Consider the following 21,024-nt stretch of genomic DNA (forward strand, 5'->3'; position numbering starts at 1 on the left):
CATGTACTGACCAAGATGCTACATATTTCAGTGATATAATTGCTTTCAATGCGTTTCAATCAAGGGACCCAGGGTCCGTGGCGCGTAGTGATCAGATACCTGAAATCAAAATTTTCCTCATTCGTGGATCAGGAAAGATGGACACGATGACCGACTTTCCTAACCCTGACTTGCTTTTCTTAATCCTGAGGGCAGGTAGCGGGCAATTATTTAAATAAGATACGCACCAAAATTATTTTACTCTGCGAGCTAATGTGGAATGCTGGATCTAGGAACTATGCCGCTAGATGTAAGACAGATGTTTTTGGAATACTCAAGTTTACACCATCCATCCAACAAGGTCCAAAACTGATTTTATTCCTGGGACATAAGTGACTTAGCTAATTCGAATCAACAACTGTAAGCAATAGATGCGCATGTGACCTGTCAGTTGTGAGCATGAAGTGTCAGGTAGTGGATGTACGACGGCAGTATGTTACAATCACTATGTCTTATTCGCAATCCAGTGTGCAAAATTTGTTCCGCACACATTGATGCCCGAACAAAGAAGGACGCCTGGACGTCTACCGCGACTTCATTGAAATGATAAACATAGACGATTATATCTGGAAAACAGCATGAGGGATGAGGAGATATGGCGTTATCAGTGCGAACTTACCACAAACGTCAAACGGCATAAATTCAGATGAAAAATCTTGACGACATAACAGATATTCAACTTGAGAAACATCCCAAAGTAGTACTTCATTTGTAAATAAAACCGCATTTTCTTGCTGCAACTGAATTTATTTTTCCCAGGCGCATTTAGCCTTTTTCTTGCTCTAAGGCGTCTTCAGTGGGATAGTTTGCTGTGATCTGCGTTTCCTCCAATCTGGTCCGATGGTCGCACTACTACTTTATCTCCGAAACATAAGCACAACTTTGTAAAGCGAACTTTTCACACTGTTCACCATAATTCACTTTGTTTGAGTGGTGCACTGTTATTCTTTTGCCACTAGATATATCTATTTGTTCGAACACTGTGCTTTTAAGCACGCAAGTGATGAGGTACAAGTCCTTCAAAGACTATAATATTTTTATTATTTCAGTGGTTCTATTTATGCACTGAGACAAGACGTAAAATAGGCAAAACTTTTTTTTCCTTTGGAACTATTCGTCATTTTTCTGACTGCTTGTAGCTAAGGCCATACTTTATTTGGCACCGACTATGTAAGTTCTGCTGAGCTTAACTGGACTGCCTGTTTCAGTTGTTCATCTGTTTCAGCTCCATGTCTGGGTCTCTCAACTCCCTGTCCGGTACCATTTACGAAGACTTCGTGCTGCCGCGTGTGTCTGACAAGATATCAGACGAGAAGGTGAACTTCATCATGCAGGGCATAGTGCTGGCAGTGGGCGTCATATGCGTGGCACTCGTGTTCGTCGTCGAGAAGCTTGGTACAGTGCTCGAGGTAAAACTTTCTAGATTCCACCAATTACAAAACTACTTAAATTCAGAAACTTTGCATTAGGAAACATATCAATGTGTGTGAATAACGGAAGTTGGAATTATTTCATAAATTTGACCACTATATTTTCAAAATCATAGTGGTAGCAATCTTTGTCGGCTGTTACACAATATAAAATATCATTGGTAGAATACAAAGGAAAAATTTAGCGGGTGCAACTAGTGGCAGTTATGTTCCTTTCTATCACACAATTATCCTAATAGCTCACTGACGCAGGTATAATTCATCTTAATTTTGCTGTTTACTACACCCATGCAGTTACAGAACCCGTCATACCAGTAAACATTAAACATTAATTTTTATAAAATTATATAAAATGGTTGATCATATAGTACAGGGAGCGAGCAGGGAGATCGGAAAAATTACAGTTACATTTATGGATCGGACTGAAAGAACGCGTGTCTCAGAGTAAAACTAAACTCCTCCCGAACAGGCCATAAAGAGCTAACGGTACCGACCGGCCGCCGTGTCATCCTTAGCCCACAGGCGTCACCGGATGCAGATATGGAGGGGTATGTCGTCAGCGGAAGTCCGATACAAGATGGTAGTAATACTAATTCTTGAGCAGCGTGGCAGGGCTTACAGTCCTTTTCAAGTACGCCTAATAACAGACAACGACACATCCATTCGCACTCTTAAAACCATAATAGGTAAGGACTGACCTCTAGAAAGTGAAACAGAAATGCTTTTGGAAATCTGATGAGAGTAGCTGGGAAAAAGGCGACATTGTTTGGGCGAAAGACTATAAGGTAAATATATAGAACCGGTATTTGAGAAAGATTATATAGTAATTTCCTTCACTGAATATGGCGCGCTGGGATAACAGGAAAACGATAAAACACGTTCGGGCGCGTACCGTGGCGTAGAGACAGTCGGTTTTCTCTCGCTCCAAACGCAAATGTAATAGAAAAAAAATTCTGATATTTTTATCCTGCGTGTTTTTCGTCTCCTGTGTGACTTTCTTCATCAAAGTGTAGAAACATCTCATATTTAACTTCCTGGGGGATTAAAACTGTGTGCCGTACCGAGAATCAAACTCGAGACCTTTGCTGCAGACCTTTCAGAACTAGCACCCCTGAAGCAGTGCTAGTTCCGCAAGGTCTGCAGGAGAGCTTCTGTGAAGTTTGGAATGTAGGAGACTGGCGGAATTAAAGCTACGAGGACGGGTCGTAAGTAGTGCTAGGGTAGCTCAGATGGTAGAGCAGTTCCCCCTCGAAAAGCAAAGGTCCAGAGTTCCAATCTCGGTCCGCAACACCGTTTTAATCTCCCAGGAAGTTTCATATCAGAGCACATTCCGCTACTCAGTGAGGATTTCGTTCTGGAAACATCTCCAAGGCTTGAAGTAGCAACCAAACAGTGGAATAGATCACCATAGTGACATTTCACTTACGAACTTGCTTCACGTAATACACGGTTCTGTCTCGTGTTTGTTTTTCCAGCAGTGTTAGTAGAATGTTTACACTGATAAAAGGCGGCAGGAGTTCGTTTACCGATGAAAAGTTGGCCGATATGCATTTCGTATATGGATTTATTAAATGCACTGCAAGTGCGGCACTAAGCCGCTAGGTTAAATTGCAGGGACGGCAAGCACATGATACTTCTTTTGAATCGGATAATTGTTGTATCAATCTGGATTTTGTATCGTACATTCTGGTGATTGCATATTACAGTTTATTCGACTATTACGAAGGTATTTTCAAAGAAACAACAGTATTTGTGGTAATAATCAGAGTAAATCGTATCTACAGCACAATCTGCAATGAACCAACGATGGTTACGGGTACCCTATAACAAAATGATAAGTAGTCCCGAACTGCCCCTCTTTGTGTCTGTAGAGCTGTGGTTCGCCCTGTAGATCTTCAAAGTATTATCACTGATGCTGATTCGAATGTTTCAACGCCATGTATGCTGTTCACCTGCTAACTAACCGTACGGTACCAGTCACTAATTCATGTGCTGTGTAAAAAGAACTGAAGGCACTTAAGATGTGGATTTCCATAATCTTATCCTATTTTAAAACGAAACTATACTGGTGTAGCGAATTTGATTAGCATTTAAATGACCTTTACAATGCCAGCCGCTGTTTACTACACCACTTGAGCCTATTATATGGACAATGGCGAGCTTACTTGTAGTAAATTTACGATTCTAAAAACGTGTATGATATTAACTTACTTTTCGCTGGTACTGAATAAAGAATTTCTATTGCTTGGAGGCTGCTGACTGTTGCGTATCCACGACTGTCTTGTATTTCGTTGCCACTGAAGATGGGAACCAAACTATCTGAATGTATGAAGTATCCCATACGCATGGGGTGTCTCTCCTACGGGTCGCCAGGCGCGTTTCCAGTTATATTTGCCCTGACATCTGCAATTTACTTTTTATACTGGGAAGACGATGTTAGGTCGGACAAATAATGCTCATTACGTATGCCATATGTCGACCAAAACCATGGTTTCTTTTTCTCCCTGGGAACGACGTGGTTAGTAAAGTGAAGTTTCAAGCGATCATTCTGTAGAACGATACTGATGTAGCCTCGGGCAAAATTTGATCTGACGACATTTATCAACAGGGTCAAAAAAGAAGGAAGAGTAAACAGCACTCCAGCGGCAACTGGCAAGGAACTATATTCCTGACACGTCACTGCTTTTTCTCATCTTTCCCACGACTAATCCATAGTTACGTGTAGGAAATACTACTTCTGCAGCGTTTTCGATGTACAGACAGTCTCAGTTTTTACGAGTTTGCTGAATACCAATTTGGAATGCCAATCGTCGAGTAGCAGTGTTAGCGAAACGGTTAACGCGGAAGACGACATTGTCACTTTTTATTTTTAGGCCTCAGACGATTCTTATCGTTACTTAGAAAAATTTCTCTTCAGGAATAGATAATGATAATGCTAATCATTTAAGTGCATTCGTGACGAAGTAAAGTCAAAAAATACAGGTGTTCTTCTCATGAAATTAAGATTTATTCACGTGATTACAATTTATTAATTTGGTCTGTTACATCTCGCCAAGAATATGCTCTTAATCTTTCTTTTCCCTAGCGTTTATCCCTTTTAGTATAGGGTTCCGTTTTTAGGATTTGGCAGATTTTATGTCATTCGTGGTAGTGTATTCATTTATTTTATTTTATTGTGTAACTTCGTGGCCAGATGCTCGTCGTAAATGCACAGTCGTCAAGGTAACGTGAGGGAGAAATGTCGTGTGCGCTGTCTGTCTGTGAAACGTGTAAAATTTTTTCTGTGTTTTATCGTATTAACTGTACGTGTATTGTACTCACTGTTGGCAGATCCAGTCAATAATTGTAAAATATAAACTTTCAAAGCCGGAAATGTAACAATCAATCAAAAGTTCTAGGCTCTCAGGCTGTAACGACTGGAAGCGCAACATTTCGTTCCCATTTGAGGTAAATATTTTCAAGGGGGATCGTAGCATCTTCGAATATTCGATTCACACCCTAGCCTGTCACCGTCTGCGACAGTAAAATTCCGCTTGCTCCCGTGCAGTGACGTGACGTCACATGCTTTAAACACCTGAGCACAATTGGCCATTGTCGATTGACTTTGTCGGCTATTACGTGGAAGACTTGAGCAACGGGATCCAGATGTCATTCCATTTCGCGTGCTCCTCTCCCTGCTGAAATTACAGGGGTGGCGGCCCACTAGAATGGACTTACGGTCTCCCTGACATGTGATGAGAGTGCTAGTAACCTATTATGAACGGATCTCTCATCTGACTGGTTGTGTCTGGCGTCGGTGGATGCTGAGTGGACCGGCGTTGGAAGAGCCTCAATTCGACAGTCGGACCATGGGCGCAGCACCGGGATTCTCGGGTAAGCTCTCCTATAGGGTAACGGACGAACTGATGTAGCTGCTCGACAGATTGGCATAGGGGATGGGATGAGCGTCATCCCTCATGTAACCGGCTCCGCAGTAGTGAATGATTCGATGCTACTTCACCACTTGTCGGGTGAACAATCAGTATTTATATGCGTCATGGTGAGCTTGTTGATGAGCAGACATCCCAGATGTCGCATATTCCATTTGTCACGATTTTACCGAAGCATTCCGAGTTTCAGCAATGGTGTTGCTCACAGACCAAGCATTTGTACCATTGCAACTGGATGGTCAGGGGACAAAATGCTCCACTATCTGTTTACACAGGAATCGGCTTGGTAAACCATCTAGAAACCATATTCAGGCGAGCTGGTGTACCAGCCCACGGTCGATAATCTGACACGAGCGTTCGATACCGGCCTCGTTCACTTCACTGTCTTTCAAGCGAGGGTGTTGCGTGCTGCATTATACAACCACGTCTTGTACCATTAATGTTTATTTTATCATCGTTGTTGTTATTGTTACTATTGTGTTATTATTAAGATTCATTACAGTAATAGGACATTTTAGCGGACGACTAAGAAAAAGAAGTTGGACGATGTCATACTCGAATACAGTATATGCAATACCCCAGTCTGCTGCTGTAGGGGCTTGCGATAACATCACTATTCGACGGATAGTAATCCATAGTTCTCGAGAACCCGAATTTCCGGAAACATATAAGATGCTCCTCGTACTTGAGCAGCATTCGTTACAGTTACATATGTACTATAATCGTTCGAGATGAACAAATCTGGTGACTCATTGGACGAACACTTGTTTTGTATCACTGCTGCATGGGGGTAGTAAGAAAACAACGACACAAGCACATGATACGAAAAGGGACTTGTACATTAGCTAGAAATCACTAAAATTGCAAAAGAAAGTAAAATATAACACGTATTATCGTTTTAGTGATAAGAAAGTGAAACGCGCCTGTTCTGCAAAATGTGTGGAACATCAGTGTGTTGCTCACTGTAGTAGAACTCTACCTACATGCCTCACTATCGATCAGTCTCTAATGCGTCGTTAAGGGCCTGGCTTCGTCTTTCTGGCCCGCGCCGTGTGGTCTGCAAACTGCCGCTACACAGCAGCCCACCTCGGGAGCTGCTGGTTTAATGGTTAGTCTAAACATTGAGCTGCCTTACTTATTACCTATCGCTAAAAAACGTATCATTCTAGACTACTGCTGGACGTTCCTACGGAATGCGCGTATACAATTCCACTTAAAAAATACTTTTTACGTTTACCAGTAAGCGTTACATGCAGCACTTGATGGGCTGATCTTTCTTGGACTGACTACTACAATCGAAGATTTAAAACTTGTGATGGCAAAGATCAGAAAAAACATCAGAGAATATGCTGCTAACGGCTCGTAGTAAAATCACACGATGTACTTCGCGGACCACTCATAAGTGCATGGTTAAAGGTAGTTCTTACGAATATGAGCCCCCTACCTATCACTTTAACATACAAATCGAAGAAAAATTGACTGTCAGTACTCCTCCTTACACAACACGCCTTTATTCCCTTCATCGTTGCGAGTATTACACTGTGGTGGGTGGCAATGTTTGTTACGTGCCTTACCTCAAACATCAGGTTTCTAATTTACTAAGCATTGAGAACTGTTTAGTTAGCCTTCTGAAATTTCTGTTTACGTGTCCTTAACGCCTCTCTTACACACCGACCTGTTACGATCCAAGCTTATCCATCACACTGAATGTATAACGAACGGATGAGCATGACATTCGGTTTCCTCAAGACTCTCCCAACAAATATGTTTTCAATTCTCCCATAGAATTACTGATTTCACACGTGCGTGACGTTTCAAAAAAAATGGTTCAAATGGCTCTGAGCACTATGGGACTCAACTGCTGTGGTCATAAGTCCCCTAGAACTTAGAACTGCTTAAACCTAACTAACCTAAGGACAGCACACAACACCCAGCCATCACGAGGCAGAGAAAATCCCTGACCCCGCCGGGAATCGAACCCGGGAACCCGGGCGTGAGAAGCGAGAACGCTACCGCACGACCACGAGATGCGGGCGTGACGTTTCACTTTACTTCAGTATCATACAGTGCCCAGTCACATTAATGTGACCACCTGTCAAAATCCAGAACAACCAACATCTGCAGCGCGGATAGATTCAAGATGTCAAGGAAGAGACCGAATAAGATTCTGCACGATATCAACAGCCACGTCGATTCCAGTGCTGTGGCTATCTGCGCTATGTTTCTCGGTTGAGGATCTATGGAACGAACAGCCCGATGGTCCCACATTCTCGATTGGGCTTAAATCTGGGGAGTTTGGTGGGCAGGTGAGTACTTTAAAGACATGATAGTGTCTTTCGAACCACGCACGTACACTGCGAGCTGGGAAATGTCGTGTGGCTAGGGCCTCCCGTCAGGTAGACCGTTCGCCGGGTGCAAGTCTTTCGATTTGACGCCACCTCGGCGACTTGCGTGTCGATGGGGATGAAAATGATGATGATTAGGTCAACACAACAGCCAGTCCCAGAACGGAGAAAATCTCTGACCCAGCCGGGAATCGAACCTGGGTCCTTAGGATAGACACTGTGTCGCGCTGACCACTCAGCTATCGGAGGCGGACAGTGCGACCTGAATGGAGGAAGAGGAGGAGATTGGTGTTTAACGTCCCGTCGACAACGAGGTCATTAGAGACGGAGCGCAAGCTCGGGTGAGGGAAGGAAATCGGCCGTGCCCTTTCAAAGGAACCATCCCGGCATTTGCCAGAGGCGATTTAGGGAAATCACGGAAAACCTAAATCAGGATGGCCGGAGACGGGATTGAACCGTCGTCCTCCCGAATGCGAGTCCAGTGTGCTAACCACTGCGCCACGTCGCTCGGTGCGACCTGAGTGACAGGTTGCATTGTTCTGTTGGTAGATGCCGTCGTGTCGAGGAAACCAACTGCATACAGGCGTGGACGTGGCCCCCAAGAATAGTGCATACTTGTTTTTGTCCATTGTGTCTTCCATAGCCATGAGATCACACAGCGAATGCCACGAAAACATTCCTCAGAACAAAATGATCTCTCGATTGCTTTCAGACGTTTCATGTCGTACGCTTGATTCATCTGAAAATGAACCTGTAGGCACTCAGTGAACGTTTAGTTCCTCTGTTGTCGTGCAAATTCCAGCCTTGGAACTGCAATCAAAATGGGTGCTTGAACCAGGAGCCTGCTGAAGAGGCCCATATGCACCTGCGTTCACTGAACAGTCGTTGAGGAGACGCCGCTGGTAGTCCCTAGGTTCATCTGAGCAGTCACGTACTCAGCTGTTGCACTTGTACCCGCCCGTGCATATCTCCGCAGCCGCCATTCAGCCTTGTCATCCGTGGTCTGTTGTGCACGACAGTGGCCTCAGCGCTGGGTTTGGATAGCGCTCTTCTGCCATGTACGGTATACTTGAACCAGGGCGGCATACGAAGGCCTTACATACTTAGCCATTACGTAAATGGTACCACCCTTGGCCTGGAAGTCCATGATCATAGCCTTTTGGAAGTCAGATAAATTGATCTGTTTCCGCAATATGACAACGACTGCACTGTTTTCCGCATCCCCCTCCCATCGACACACTTTGTATTCCTTCACTGCTAGCGCTGTCACCTGCTTTCTGTGACTGATAAGTGCATGTTGACGTCGAATATAGGCGCTGGTCCCATTAATGTGAGTGGACTGTGGATGTGGGTAGATAAACGATGTGACAGGAATCAAACTTCTCCATCTAGTCCAGAATGAGATTTTCACTCTGCAGCGGAGTGTGCGCTGATATGAAACTTCCTGGCAGATTAAAACTGTGTGCCCGACCGAGACTCGAACTCTGCCAGGAAGTTTCATATCAGCGCACACTCCGCTGCAGAGTGAAAATCTCATTCTGGAAACATCCCCCAGGCTGTGGCTAAGCCATGTCTCCGCAATATCCTTTCTTTCAGGAGTGCTAGTTCTGCATGGTTCGCAGGAGAGCTTCTGTAAAGTTTGGAAGGTAGGAGACGAGGTACTGGCAGAAGTAAAGCTGTGAGTACCGGGCGTGAGTCGTGCTTCGGTAGCTCAGTTGGTAGAGCACTTGCCCGCGATAGGCAAAGGTCCCGAGTTCGAGTCTCGGTCGGGCACACAGTTTTAATCTGCCAGGAAGTTTCTCCATCTAGTGTTGTAAGCTGATAGTGTCCATTCGATTCTTTAGTTTGGAACGACTAACTTGGACTACTGTACACATAAATAGATCCCCCGTCGGAGGTTTAAATCCTCCCTCGGGCATGGGTGTGTCTGCCGTCCTTAGCTTAATATAGTTTAAGCTGGATTAAGAAGTGTGTAAGCTTAGGGACCGATGACCTCAGCAGTTTGGGCCCATAAGACCTTACCACAAATTTACCACATAAATAGAGTTACGGTGGATGGACAAACTGAGTCGTTCATCACCTCCTTCCCGTAAGCACATTCCTACTGACTGCTGTGCAAATATTCTAATAGTTCCACTGATGAATCACTGACAAAATTAGCGACCTAGTCTAATTCTTTGAAGCACACACAATGCTAGTACAGTTTCAGCTGAAAATTCCTCGAACCGATGTATCAGAGAAGATGCTCTGTTGTATCCATCTTCGTTACCAGTAGGCAGTGTAGCATATTTCGTATCCCTATGGAAGGCATGAATGATGGGTCACTACGTACTGCAATTAAAGCACTAGTATTGTGTAACTGTATAGAGTTTTACAGCGGTAGATGTAACAAGCCAGTTCCTGTATTGAGTGTTAGTGTTGTGCTAAGGTTGTTTGTATAGCAATGCATTTTTTGCGTGTTAGTTACCAGTTCTGTAAAAGCTATTTCGTGTTACGAAACGTAGTATACAATAAAACGAAAAATAGCTATGCCTAATGCATCAACAATCGTCCGCCCCCGGTAGCTGAGTGGTGCCGGCACGGTACTTCACCGCAAGTCGCCGAAGTGGCGTCAAATCGAACGACATGCACCCGGCGAACGGTATATCCGATGGGAGGACCTAGTCGCACGACATTTACATTTTTATTTTACATCAACAATCAGCATAATATCCGTCAATCATAAGGCAAGTAAACGTTCCTTACATTAGAGCTCTCAGACGTCACTACTGGCGACAGAAAGTTGCAAATCAAAATGGAAGACTTCAGAACACCTGGAACTGCTGGCTGCGTGTGTTCGATGGAAGAAAGAAGTTAGTAACAGTTTCGTACCGAGTACCTTAAGGAAACACCCAGCGGCCTACAATTTACTTCGGGCACCAGAATTTCGTTCAAGCTATTTATAGAATGCGTTGTATCAAATTTGCAGGTCTCTCACGAATTTCTGAGACTGTCATCAAGAGAGTTTTATTCGCAGTCTCCAGTAAATCAACATATCATGTCTCGCAAGAGCTTGGAGTTCTTCAGTCAACTGTTTGGAGAACATTACGGAAATGACTGCACTTGTGGCCATAGGATCTGAAATTCCAGAAGTGACGCCAGATGGGCCGAATAAAGTGTGGCAAGAAACTGTCTTCAGATGGGATGATTTCTGTGTGACGAACAGCAGTCACATACAGGCGAAGTGAAAAAAATGCGTATGAAGGTCACTCTAGTATCTTTTTCTTTATGTTTGGAGAACATTACGGAAATGACTGCACTTGAGGCCATAGGATCTGAAATTCCAGAAGCGACGCCAGATGGGCCGAATAAAGTGTGGCAAGAAACTGTCTTCAGATGGGATGATTTCTGTGTGACGAACAGCAGTCACATACAGCCGAAGTGAAAAAAATGCGTATGAAGGTCACTCTAGTATCTTTTTCTTTATTAATTCGAAAACAACAGCCTCTGGCTAAAACACATGCCAATACAAAATTTAACGATGTTAAATATCCTACAAAAAAGGTAATGGTTTATTTCTTCTGTAGGACTAATACTTTGTGAGGGAATAAGTGAAAACCTTGTATTTAAAAGCGTTGGGGGTTGCAGGGGGCCGGTCGATGTGACCGAGAGTTTCTAGGCGCTTCAGTTCGGAACCGCGCTGCTGCTACGGCCGCAGGTTCGAATCCTGCCTCGGGCATGGTTGTGTGTGATGTCCTTAGGTTAGATAGGTTTAAGTAGGTATAAGTCTAGGGGACTGATGACCTCCGATGTTAAGTCCCATAGTGCTCAGAGCAGTTTGAACCATTTGGTTGCAGTGGTGGTGAATCACGCTGTATGTTGTATTTGACGCTTTGTGAACAAATCTTGGACATAAAAATGCTGTATATCATGTACAGCAAATGAGGTGTCGACTGAAAATTTAAACTTCTGTACTTGACTCACAATCTCTTCAAGAGTACTACAGCATAGTTGTCTGCTGGAATTTCACGCAGTAGTCATATTACGGCCCTAACGTATGAGCGTCTGAGCTGCTGTAAATGATTTCGAGCATCATTTAAAGGGACATAAATGTTTTCTGGCCTATTTAATTTCTTACTTTGGTAAAAATCATTTTACAAAATATTTTACCGTTTTTGGCCGAATTTTTAATCAAATCTTCACGGAAAAGGAAAGCACTACAGGGTTACAGAAATCCGTGAACCGTAAATAGTTGACGAGAAGTCTCGGTAATAACGGGCAAATAGTACCACCACAGTTTTCTGTTCTTACCTTTCGTACTGTGGGAAAGATGGTTCTGGAACCTTTTTACATAACAGTGACAGAGTGTCGCTCTTATTTTGGTACTATTTAAGTTCCACACAGGTTACATTGTTCGAAGACTTATTTTAAAGTCATACAAATAAATATATAGCTATACTAAAGAAAAGAAAACACTTGCAGTATTTCGGCAGCTATAAATGATAAAAATTTCTTACGTACGACAGGAAAGTCGCTGCATTGTCTGCGATTACTTAGCAACAGTGCCCCCCTCCCCACTACGACATATTTAATCCTTGCGCATATATTTTTGATGATGTGTCATAGCTGCTTCACTCTATATACGTCGAAAACTAAATTAGGAGAATGATCTGTAGGTACTAAGGGTTGACTGAGGATCAGCACGGCCTGCTGTAAACAGCCACACTTGATACTATAATCCCTCCTTGTTCATCCACTCAGCTCATCTGCTATATTGGCAGTGTATAACCTGCTATATAGATTTATTAATCATCCATAATTACAAACAGTAAGCTTCCACTGCGTCCAGCCAGTCCACTTGTCCGGTACTGGTACTTCACGACTCTACTCTGTGTTGCAGCTGGGCTATAGCATCGCAGGCGTGACTTCCGGTGCACTCCTCGGGGTCTTTACCCTGGGTATGCTGTTCCCCTGGGCCAACGGAAAGGTGAGTCTCTGGTACACATCGTTTAGAACACTCCCTCCTGCTTTCTCCAGTACAACTACATGCCCCCTGTCGCTGAATCACAACCTAGTTCGCTGCTGCTCTACGTAACATATCAATCAACAAGGTGATAGTTTTAGTTAGTATTGTAATGAAATCGGACACAAGGACACAAATAACGAAAATACTTTGAAGTGTCTACGTTATGAACATATTCAAGTATTTAAATTCGTAACAGTGGTATGTCTAGCATTTTGAAAGAACATGAATCAGTTACAAGTAGCTGCACTACATTTATTTATAAACCTGTGATTTTTTTCGTGGACTTGCCCATTTAACCCTCGCAAAAAGAGACGTGTAATAACGACATTGGTGTTCGGCTATTTAGTATTAAGGCAACTGTACGTTTTGCGTCAGAAAGCAAACTGCAATAACGGATTTTGTGACCAGTAACAGAAGATGGTTTATGTATAGACAGCACTAGTTGCAAGGTTAAGAATTCTTTGAGAGCAGATGGTGATGTAGTTATGTCTTCCACAAAACACACTGCATCTTTGGTACACCATGTTCCGAAAATATTTCATAACCTTATATAAATAACAAGTCGAGTTCAGAATGAATTCGAAAAATGTATAGAGAAAGTCACTTTTAGGAGACGAACCGTAACTCAGATGTTTATTACTGGTCTGGCTTGTCGATTAACCAACGCACGAGTTCCTGTTTATCTGATATTGCGAGTTACGTGTCGGGGGACGTATAATATTGCGCGATTGCTTTTGAAACATCTGCGCTCTGAATTTAAACAGTAAACCTATCTCTGATGCAAAACGTTTCTCTTGCCGCGTTTTCAACAGGTGCAGTTTGAGCATGACCGAAAAGGTTATATTGGTCATGAATTTAAGTTAAACGTCTTATAAATGTTGTTTTACATATATTCTGTTTGTCGTCAAGTAATACTGTCTTGTTTCGGGCACAGATGTCGTGCCTATAAAATCGATTTCGGGGGTCCCTATACATCTCTGCAAATTTAAGAAACGGCAGTTGTTACACTTTTCTACATACTGTTTGCAAGTTTATTTCATGATCACATCCAAACGATACGAAATCTACAACACAACACACAGCTCGAACATCCTTGACATAATACTACTACTGCTGCCAAAATTTTTACCTAAAAGACAAATGAATTACTTTCACTACCATGTTTTTGTGATTCTGTATTGTGATTCAGTAGTATATACCATTCATGAAGAAACTGGTTAAATATTTGCTGTGTTTTAGAAAGCACAGAGACATTAAAATACTGGCCTACCTTTTGTTGCTATTCCTTTGATATATTTTTATTTAATTTTTTTATGTATTTAATAATGTGTGTTAGAGCTTGTTTATGGTCCAGCCGTCGGGATATTTATCAAATTTCAACTCATTTAATGTAAATCCAGTGTTTCGATTGTGTTTCAATACGTTTGTGAGTATGCGTTGGCTTGGAGACATGGAGGGGGCACTCTAGCCTATCACAGAGCTCGTGAATGGGGAGACTGGTTGGAAGTGGGAGAAGAGCATTGTTTCGAGAGAGGACAAGGGAGTTCGGGAGAGGAAACGGGAGAGTCGGGGGACAGTACGGCGCGAGGGACGCACGGTCGCGAGAGAGACTTGGAGTGTGGAGCGGTTTGCGCGTGGTCGCAAGAGACAGAAATACTTAGGAGTGCGAAGTTGTGAGATTTCCGAGGTTTCTACAGCGGACACGTAGTGTGCGTTTAGAAGTGAATATCTCGCGAGCTATGTTGTCGTTCATAACTAATTACGTGTTGTTTCCCTGTTATTAAACTTATATTTTATGTAAAGGCTGGACCATCGACACCAATAAGTGTTTTGGAAAAATACACTGCTTTCTCAAAAGTACTTCTACTATCGTACCCATCATTTAAAGTCGTTAAGATAGTACCTGCAGATATTATTTAATTGCTATCTTTCATTTATAAATTTATATGTTACATTCATAATTCGCAATTGGCGAGTGATAGAAACCTTCGAACATTTGATTCATGTGTATATTCATATTGCATACTGGAGACTAAGCAGTATTTGACTTGTAATACGGCAACTACGCATTCCAGCCCCTAGTGAACGAAACCAGCCAAAGCATTCAATATTTCAACTCTGAGTTTGGGAGTGCGTAGTTGGGGCCACCCCATCACCTCATTTCATATTGTTTGAAAACCTGCAATAGTAGGCATTATTATTTTATTTAGAGAGATGTCCATGTGCCGTTGTTAAGCTACATCGTAAGAAAGGGGATAGGAGAGATGTGTGTAACTACCAACATGTTTCACTATTGACGTTTCTAAAAAAAATTTTGAGAGGACATATTCTAGTATAGAATCTTATCTACTGAGAATGTCACTTACATGCTCATTCACCAAATATTACAAGCACCAAATAATAAAGTAGAGGCGATTGGTATTTTCTGCGCAATACCTAAGGCTTTTGACTGTGTGAATCACAGTATTCTACTAGAGAAATAGATGGTTTGTGGGATTGATGGTAAAGCCAACCAATGGATAACGGTATGTCTAATTAAAAGAACACAGGAAGATATACTTAGTAGCTGAACTAATGTGTTTAGAGGACTGGGGAGAAATCACATATGGGGTTCCCCAAGGCTCAGCCATAGGTGAACTATTGTTCCTCATATATGTTACAATCTTCCACTTAATATAGCAAGCATAGTAACTTTCCTTAGTATTGGAATCAGTCCAAGCATACACACTGCAACAGAAGAAATGATAAAGAATAATGGTGTCAACCTTAATTTTAAAATTTAATAAATGGATTGGAATCTTTAAAAAATTTTACTATCCATGTTGATGAGAATTTAAACTGGAAAAATTACATTTCAGAACGCCTAAACGTAGTTCAGCAACATTTACACTTAAAGTCACACCAAATCTTGGAAAGAGACGAATCAGTAAGCTAACATATTTTTAATGTTCAACAGTGTCATTTTGGATATTATTTTGGGGTAGCTCACGGTGAAGAAAGAAAGTATTCATTATTCAGAAACGTTCTGTGAGATTAAAATGTGGTACTCACCCACAACGACATGGCAGACATGTGTTTAAGAAGTTAGGGATTTTGACTACTACTCCACAATATAGTTATTCCTTCACGACGTTGGTTGTAAATAATTCAATAAAGTTCAAAAGGAATATGATATACATAGTTAAAATACCAGATGATTAAATGACATTTGTCATGCCACATATCGTTCTCTTAAGCACAAAATGGGATCCACAATGCTGCCACCGAAATTTTGGTCACTTACCCAGTGTTACATAACGTAAAATGTAAAATCTGAAAACAATGAAAAACCTTCTCCTCAAAGACCGATTCTGTTCCGTAGAAGTATTTCTATCACTGTAATATATGTGATCTTACTCACAAAATAAATTTTGATGTAAATGCAAAGTGACTCTTTTAACATCGCTAGGATTTATCGTCCAAGTGATCCTTGGAACACGAAACTAACTAACAGTAAGTACCTTAAATAGTTTAAAGTAATCATCAGGAGCTACCTAAGGCAGAACGACCACTTAAAACAAATATTAGCGAATGCTGACACCACAACAAGACCCACTGTGAGAATCTTAAGGAAATGTAGTTCATCCCCGAAAGAAGTTTTTTTTTCTCTTATTCGAACGATTGTTCTGTATTGCACTTGAGCTCGGGATCCTCAGTAGAGTTAAGAGAAGAGATAGAGACAATTCAAATACGAGCGAAATGTTTGGTCGCAGAATGATTTCGTAGGTGCGAGAGCGCTATGAAAATGCTACCGATAGCTGCAGTGTTCGTTGCTGGAGGACGGAATAATAAATCTCGGTGACTGTTTACTACTTCTAACTCAACCCTAAGCCACCATTTTTCTCCTACCTTCGGCTCATATTTTCATCTCTTCTTAATTACCACGAATATGCACGAAATTCTCTATAATCTATTTGGCGTGTTCAACATTCTGACTTGCTCTTTTACGCTGCCGATGTCTTACGTCTTATGCCACAAAGTTATTTGCTCCTGGGAGTCGTAGCAGACAGCAGATGTTCTACCTAACTGTCACTTTTGGCTGTAGGGGTCTCTCATTGAATTCTTCCTCCACTTACTCTTTCTAGGTCCTCAGTTTGCACCTTACCTCTTCACTTAATTTTTAACAATCTTCTTTCTTTCATTTTCCTTTACCCCGCAGGCTATACCGTCTAATGTAGAATTTACTTTCTGGATTTGACAAATTTTGTTTTATTAACATTTTGCCCCGTCCCTTTGCTCATGTCACTTTCGTCCAAATACATTATGTGATCAAAAGTATTCCGACACCTGGCTGAAAATGACTTACAATTTCGTGTCGTCCTCCATCGGTAAACCTGGATTTCAATGTGGTGATGGTTCACACTTAACCTCGATAACTGCCTCCACTCACGCAAGCATACGTTCAATCAGGTGCTGGAGGGTTTCTTGGGGAATGGCAGCCCATTCTTCACGAAGTGGTTCACTGAGGAGAGGTCCGATGTCGGTCGCTGAGGCCTGGCACGAAATCGGCGTTCCAAAATATCTCAACAGTGTTCTATACGATTCAGGTCAGGACTCTGCAAAGACCAGGCTATTACAGGGATGTTATTGTCGTGTAACCACTTCGCCAAAGACCTTGCATTATGAACCGGTGCTCGATCGTGTTGAAAGATGCAATCGCCATCCCCGAATTTCTCTTCAACAGTGGGAAGCAAGAAGGTGCTTAAAACATCAGTGTGGGCCTGTGCTGTGATAGTGCAACGTAAAACAACAAGGGATGCAAGCCCCCTCCATGAAAAACAAGACCACATCATAACACCACCGCCTCCGAATTTTACTGTTGGCACTACACACGCTAGCAGATAACGTTCACCTTCCATCGTCCAATGTTTACGCTCCTTATACCAAGCGAGGCGTCCTTTGGCATTTACCGGCGAGATTTGTGGCTTATGAGCAGCTGCTCGACCATGAAATCCAAGTTTCCTCACCTCGAACCTAACTGTCGTAGTACTTGCAGTGGAACCTGATGCAGTTTGGAATTCCTGTGTGATGGTCTGGATAGATGTCTGCCTATTACACATTATGACCCTCTTCAAGTGTCGGCGGTCTCTGTCAGTCAACAGACGAGGTCGGCCTGTACGCTTTTATGCTGTACGTGTCCCTTCGCGTTTCCACTTCACTATTATATCGAAAACAGAGGACCTAGGGATCTTTAGGAGCGTTGAAATCTCGCGTACAGGCGTATGACAAAAGTGATACCCAATCACCCAACACATGAGTTCGGCGGAGCGCCCCATTCTGCTCTCTCATGATGTCTAATGACTACTGAGGTCGCTGATATGGAGTAACTGACTGCAGGTGGCAGCATAATGCACCTGATATGAAGAACGTATGTTTTGGGGGGTGTCCGGATACTTTTCATCACATAGTGTATCTAAGACAGTTAAGCCGCGTGCACCGTGGAAAAATTGTTTTGTGTTACCGTATTTTAACCGTCTGTGTATCGTATTCCCTAAAGGTAGAACTTTGGGACTAGCACGGCATGTGGCTAAACGAACGTCGTAAGTCGTCTAAAAACCACACTCAAGCTAGCCGGTGCACTATCCCACGGTCAATAATACGCTGTACGGATTCAATGGTCCAGGTGTAGCCCACATCCCTGTCTCGCAAGCTAGCGTGGTGCTTGCTACTATACACCAGTAGGTCTGTTTTAGAGAATGTACGATAACACTACATTTCAAATGCTCTCACTGAATCTCCATTTATGATGCTCGACACATAAGTTTTAATCTGAATGCAGAAGAGCGACGTTATTGAGGAAAGACGTCTTCGCTAGCGACAGTCTACAGTTGGAACCTCCATTTCATCATTTCTTCGGCACCATCTGTACAATTTTCTTCCCTAGACAGGAGAAGTCTTCTGTTTCTACTGATGCTCTGTTCTTTCCAAGTTTCGTGTTGAACAAGACAAGTTGGCTCTAATACATTGGTTGTCGTGCCTTCAAAACCTAGATTAAGAAACTGTACTACAGAGCTTTTGTCTTGAATTGTTACAGCACAGTACATTCACATATTTTTATCCATGATTTCTAGCCGGCTTGTGTGGCCGTGCGGTTCTAGGCGCTTCAGTCTGGAACCGCGTGACCGCTACGGTCGCAGGATCGAATCCTGCCTCGGGCACGGATGTGTGTGATGTCCTTAGGTTAGTTAGGTTTAAGTAGTTCTAAGATCTAGGGGACTGATGACCACAGATGTTAAGTCCCATAGTGCTCACAGCCATTTGAACCATTTTTTGAACCATGATTTCTTATTAGCATTCTGTTCCACAATACCCTGAGGACCTCAATGTGTAGTATGCTGTAAATTGCTGTTTGACTGTGTCTTTCAGATTATGTTTAACTTCTACAACGTTCAGGAGTCGACAGATAAACGCAAACCAGTGGCGTATATATTTTGACGTAAGAAAAACGTTCACTGTTACACGCCTTCTGAGGTCACGAATTTTTCGTATTAAATATATTCTATAATTATTATAAATGCAATAACTGATAATAGCTGATAGAAATGGAAATGAGCTTTTGGCGTCTTTGGCCAGGAGGCCCCTTGCGTGGCAGGTCCGGCCGCCTTGGTGCAGGTCTCATTACATTCGACGCCACATTGGGCGACCTGCGAGGCGAATGGGGATGAAATGATGATGAAGACAAGACAACATCAGTCCCTCAGCGGAGAAAATCCCCGACGCAACCGGGAATGGAACCCGGGCCCGCAGGACGGTAATCCACCACCCTGATCACTCAGCTATCGGGGCGGACATAATAGCTGAAGATACGTATCAAATAACTGATTTGCTGGTTATGTTTCACTCCGGTCATTAATACTAGAACATATTGGCCTCATCTACATTTTGCAGTTGCAAGTGAAGCATTCCGTATATAAACTCCTTGAGTACCCGAGAAGACGCACTTCTGCGGATTGTTCTGATACTTGACGTTGTGTTTCCGTTGTCACCAGAGAGAATGCATGTTCTGCCATCAGATCCAACTGTTTTAGGCCGGTAGTCATTATTCTCCATAACAAGTGAGACTATTTATACGAACAGGGCAAACAGAGAAGCGTTTCTCGTAAACCGAACCCAAAGTTATCTCTTTTTTATGTTTAGATTTATATGTCCCTCCAAATATCAGTAACTTGATGGTTTTAGAGGATTAGGAGAGACTATTGAGTCCAGGTGTTTACCTCTAGCCAATCCTGTAATAAGTGTTTAACATGTTATTTTATTTTATTTTTAAGAGATGATATTCACTTTTCATTTGTTGCAGCCTTTTTTTGAATTTACAGAAACCACTCCGGCAAATTAGAGTATTTCTAAATGTGAAAACGTGTTTCAAGCTACAACATGGTCATGTAGGTAGTTAGGAACAACTATTGAAATTGAAAAGTGGTTCAATCGACAAAATATTGCCAGTACTATGTTTAGCCGTCTATGTGTTATACTTACTCTACTACGCACAAAACGTGCGGTGCACATTCTAAGTACCACATGGGTGTACAGGGCGCTATCGCCGGAGGCCTGGCTAGCATGGTGCTGGTGTCGGTGATCCTGGTGGGAGCGCAGAACGCCATGGCCACTGGCACCTTAGTCTACCCGTGGCTGCCCACCACTACAGACGGCTGTGCGGCCAACGTCACAGCTGGCTTGTTCACCAGCACAACCCCAAGGTAAAGATCCCACATTACAGCGTTCTTTGCTGCTAGATACTTCGCTTCATGACCAAGTCATGAGATGAGTGGTCTGCACAGAGACTTTTTATACAATGACGTGTATTTCGTGTTTGGTGACTACAGTCGGGTTTCATGTCCCGATGGGTGCAGATATTGATGTATTGTCTTTCCATCCAGTTTTTCGCAACATGAAGCTTTGGGCCTATACCTAGCTGCCCACCAAATGTGAACCCAATTTGCGGTCTGAAGAAATGTATGAAACTCGTCATTTCTACACTTCATTTAGGTTCCTTGAAGAGATCTGGCCACTATTTCTCTATATCGAGAAATGCAGTTTATTGAGGCTCCTTTTAGCAACAGTCAGCAGTTCCACATTTTTACATACACAAGGCTTTAAAAAAAAAGCGTCGAATGCTTTGAGAGGTGGCAGTACTCATCAAAACAACAAAACTAAGTCCAATGAACATGGATCCCGAAACGCATGCTTATCGACACAAATAAGTGTTTATAGGAAGGGCTGCGCGACATTTGGTTGCA

At 42.6% G+C, this 21,024-nt stretch overlaps 1 protein-coding gene across 1 annotated transcript in view; it reads left to right on the forward strand.

The window, feature by feature from the left end:
• LOC126187638 (sodium-coupled monocarboxylate transporter 2-like) overlaps positions 1–21,024 on the forward strand; it is a 91,298-nt gene that overhangs the window by 66,734 nt on the left and 3,540 nt on the right. The window contains exons 10-12 of the mRNA XM_049928836.1: positions 1,265–1,448; positions 12,623–12,709; positions 20,318–20,484. Of these exons, the coding sequence (XP_049784793.1) occupies positions 1,265–1,448; positions 12,623–12,709; positions 20,318–20,484 (438 nt within the window). The remainder of the gene's footprint in view (positions 1–1,264; positions 1,449–12,622; positions 12,710–20,317; positions 20,485–21,024) is intronic.

This window comes from Schistocerca cancellata, chromosome 5 (assembly GCF_023864275.1).
Source record: "Schistocerca cancellata isolate TAMUIC-IGC-003103 chromosome 5, iqSchCanc2.1, whole genome shotgun sequence".
Lineage (NCBI taxonomy): Eukaryota > Metazoa > Arthropoda > Insecta > Orthoptera > Acrididae > Schistocerca > Schistocerca cancellata.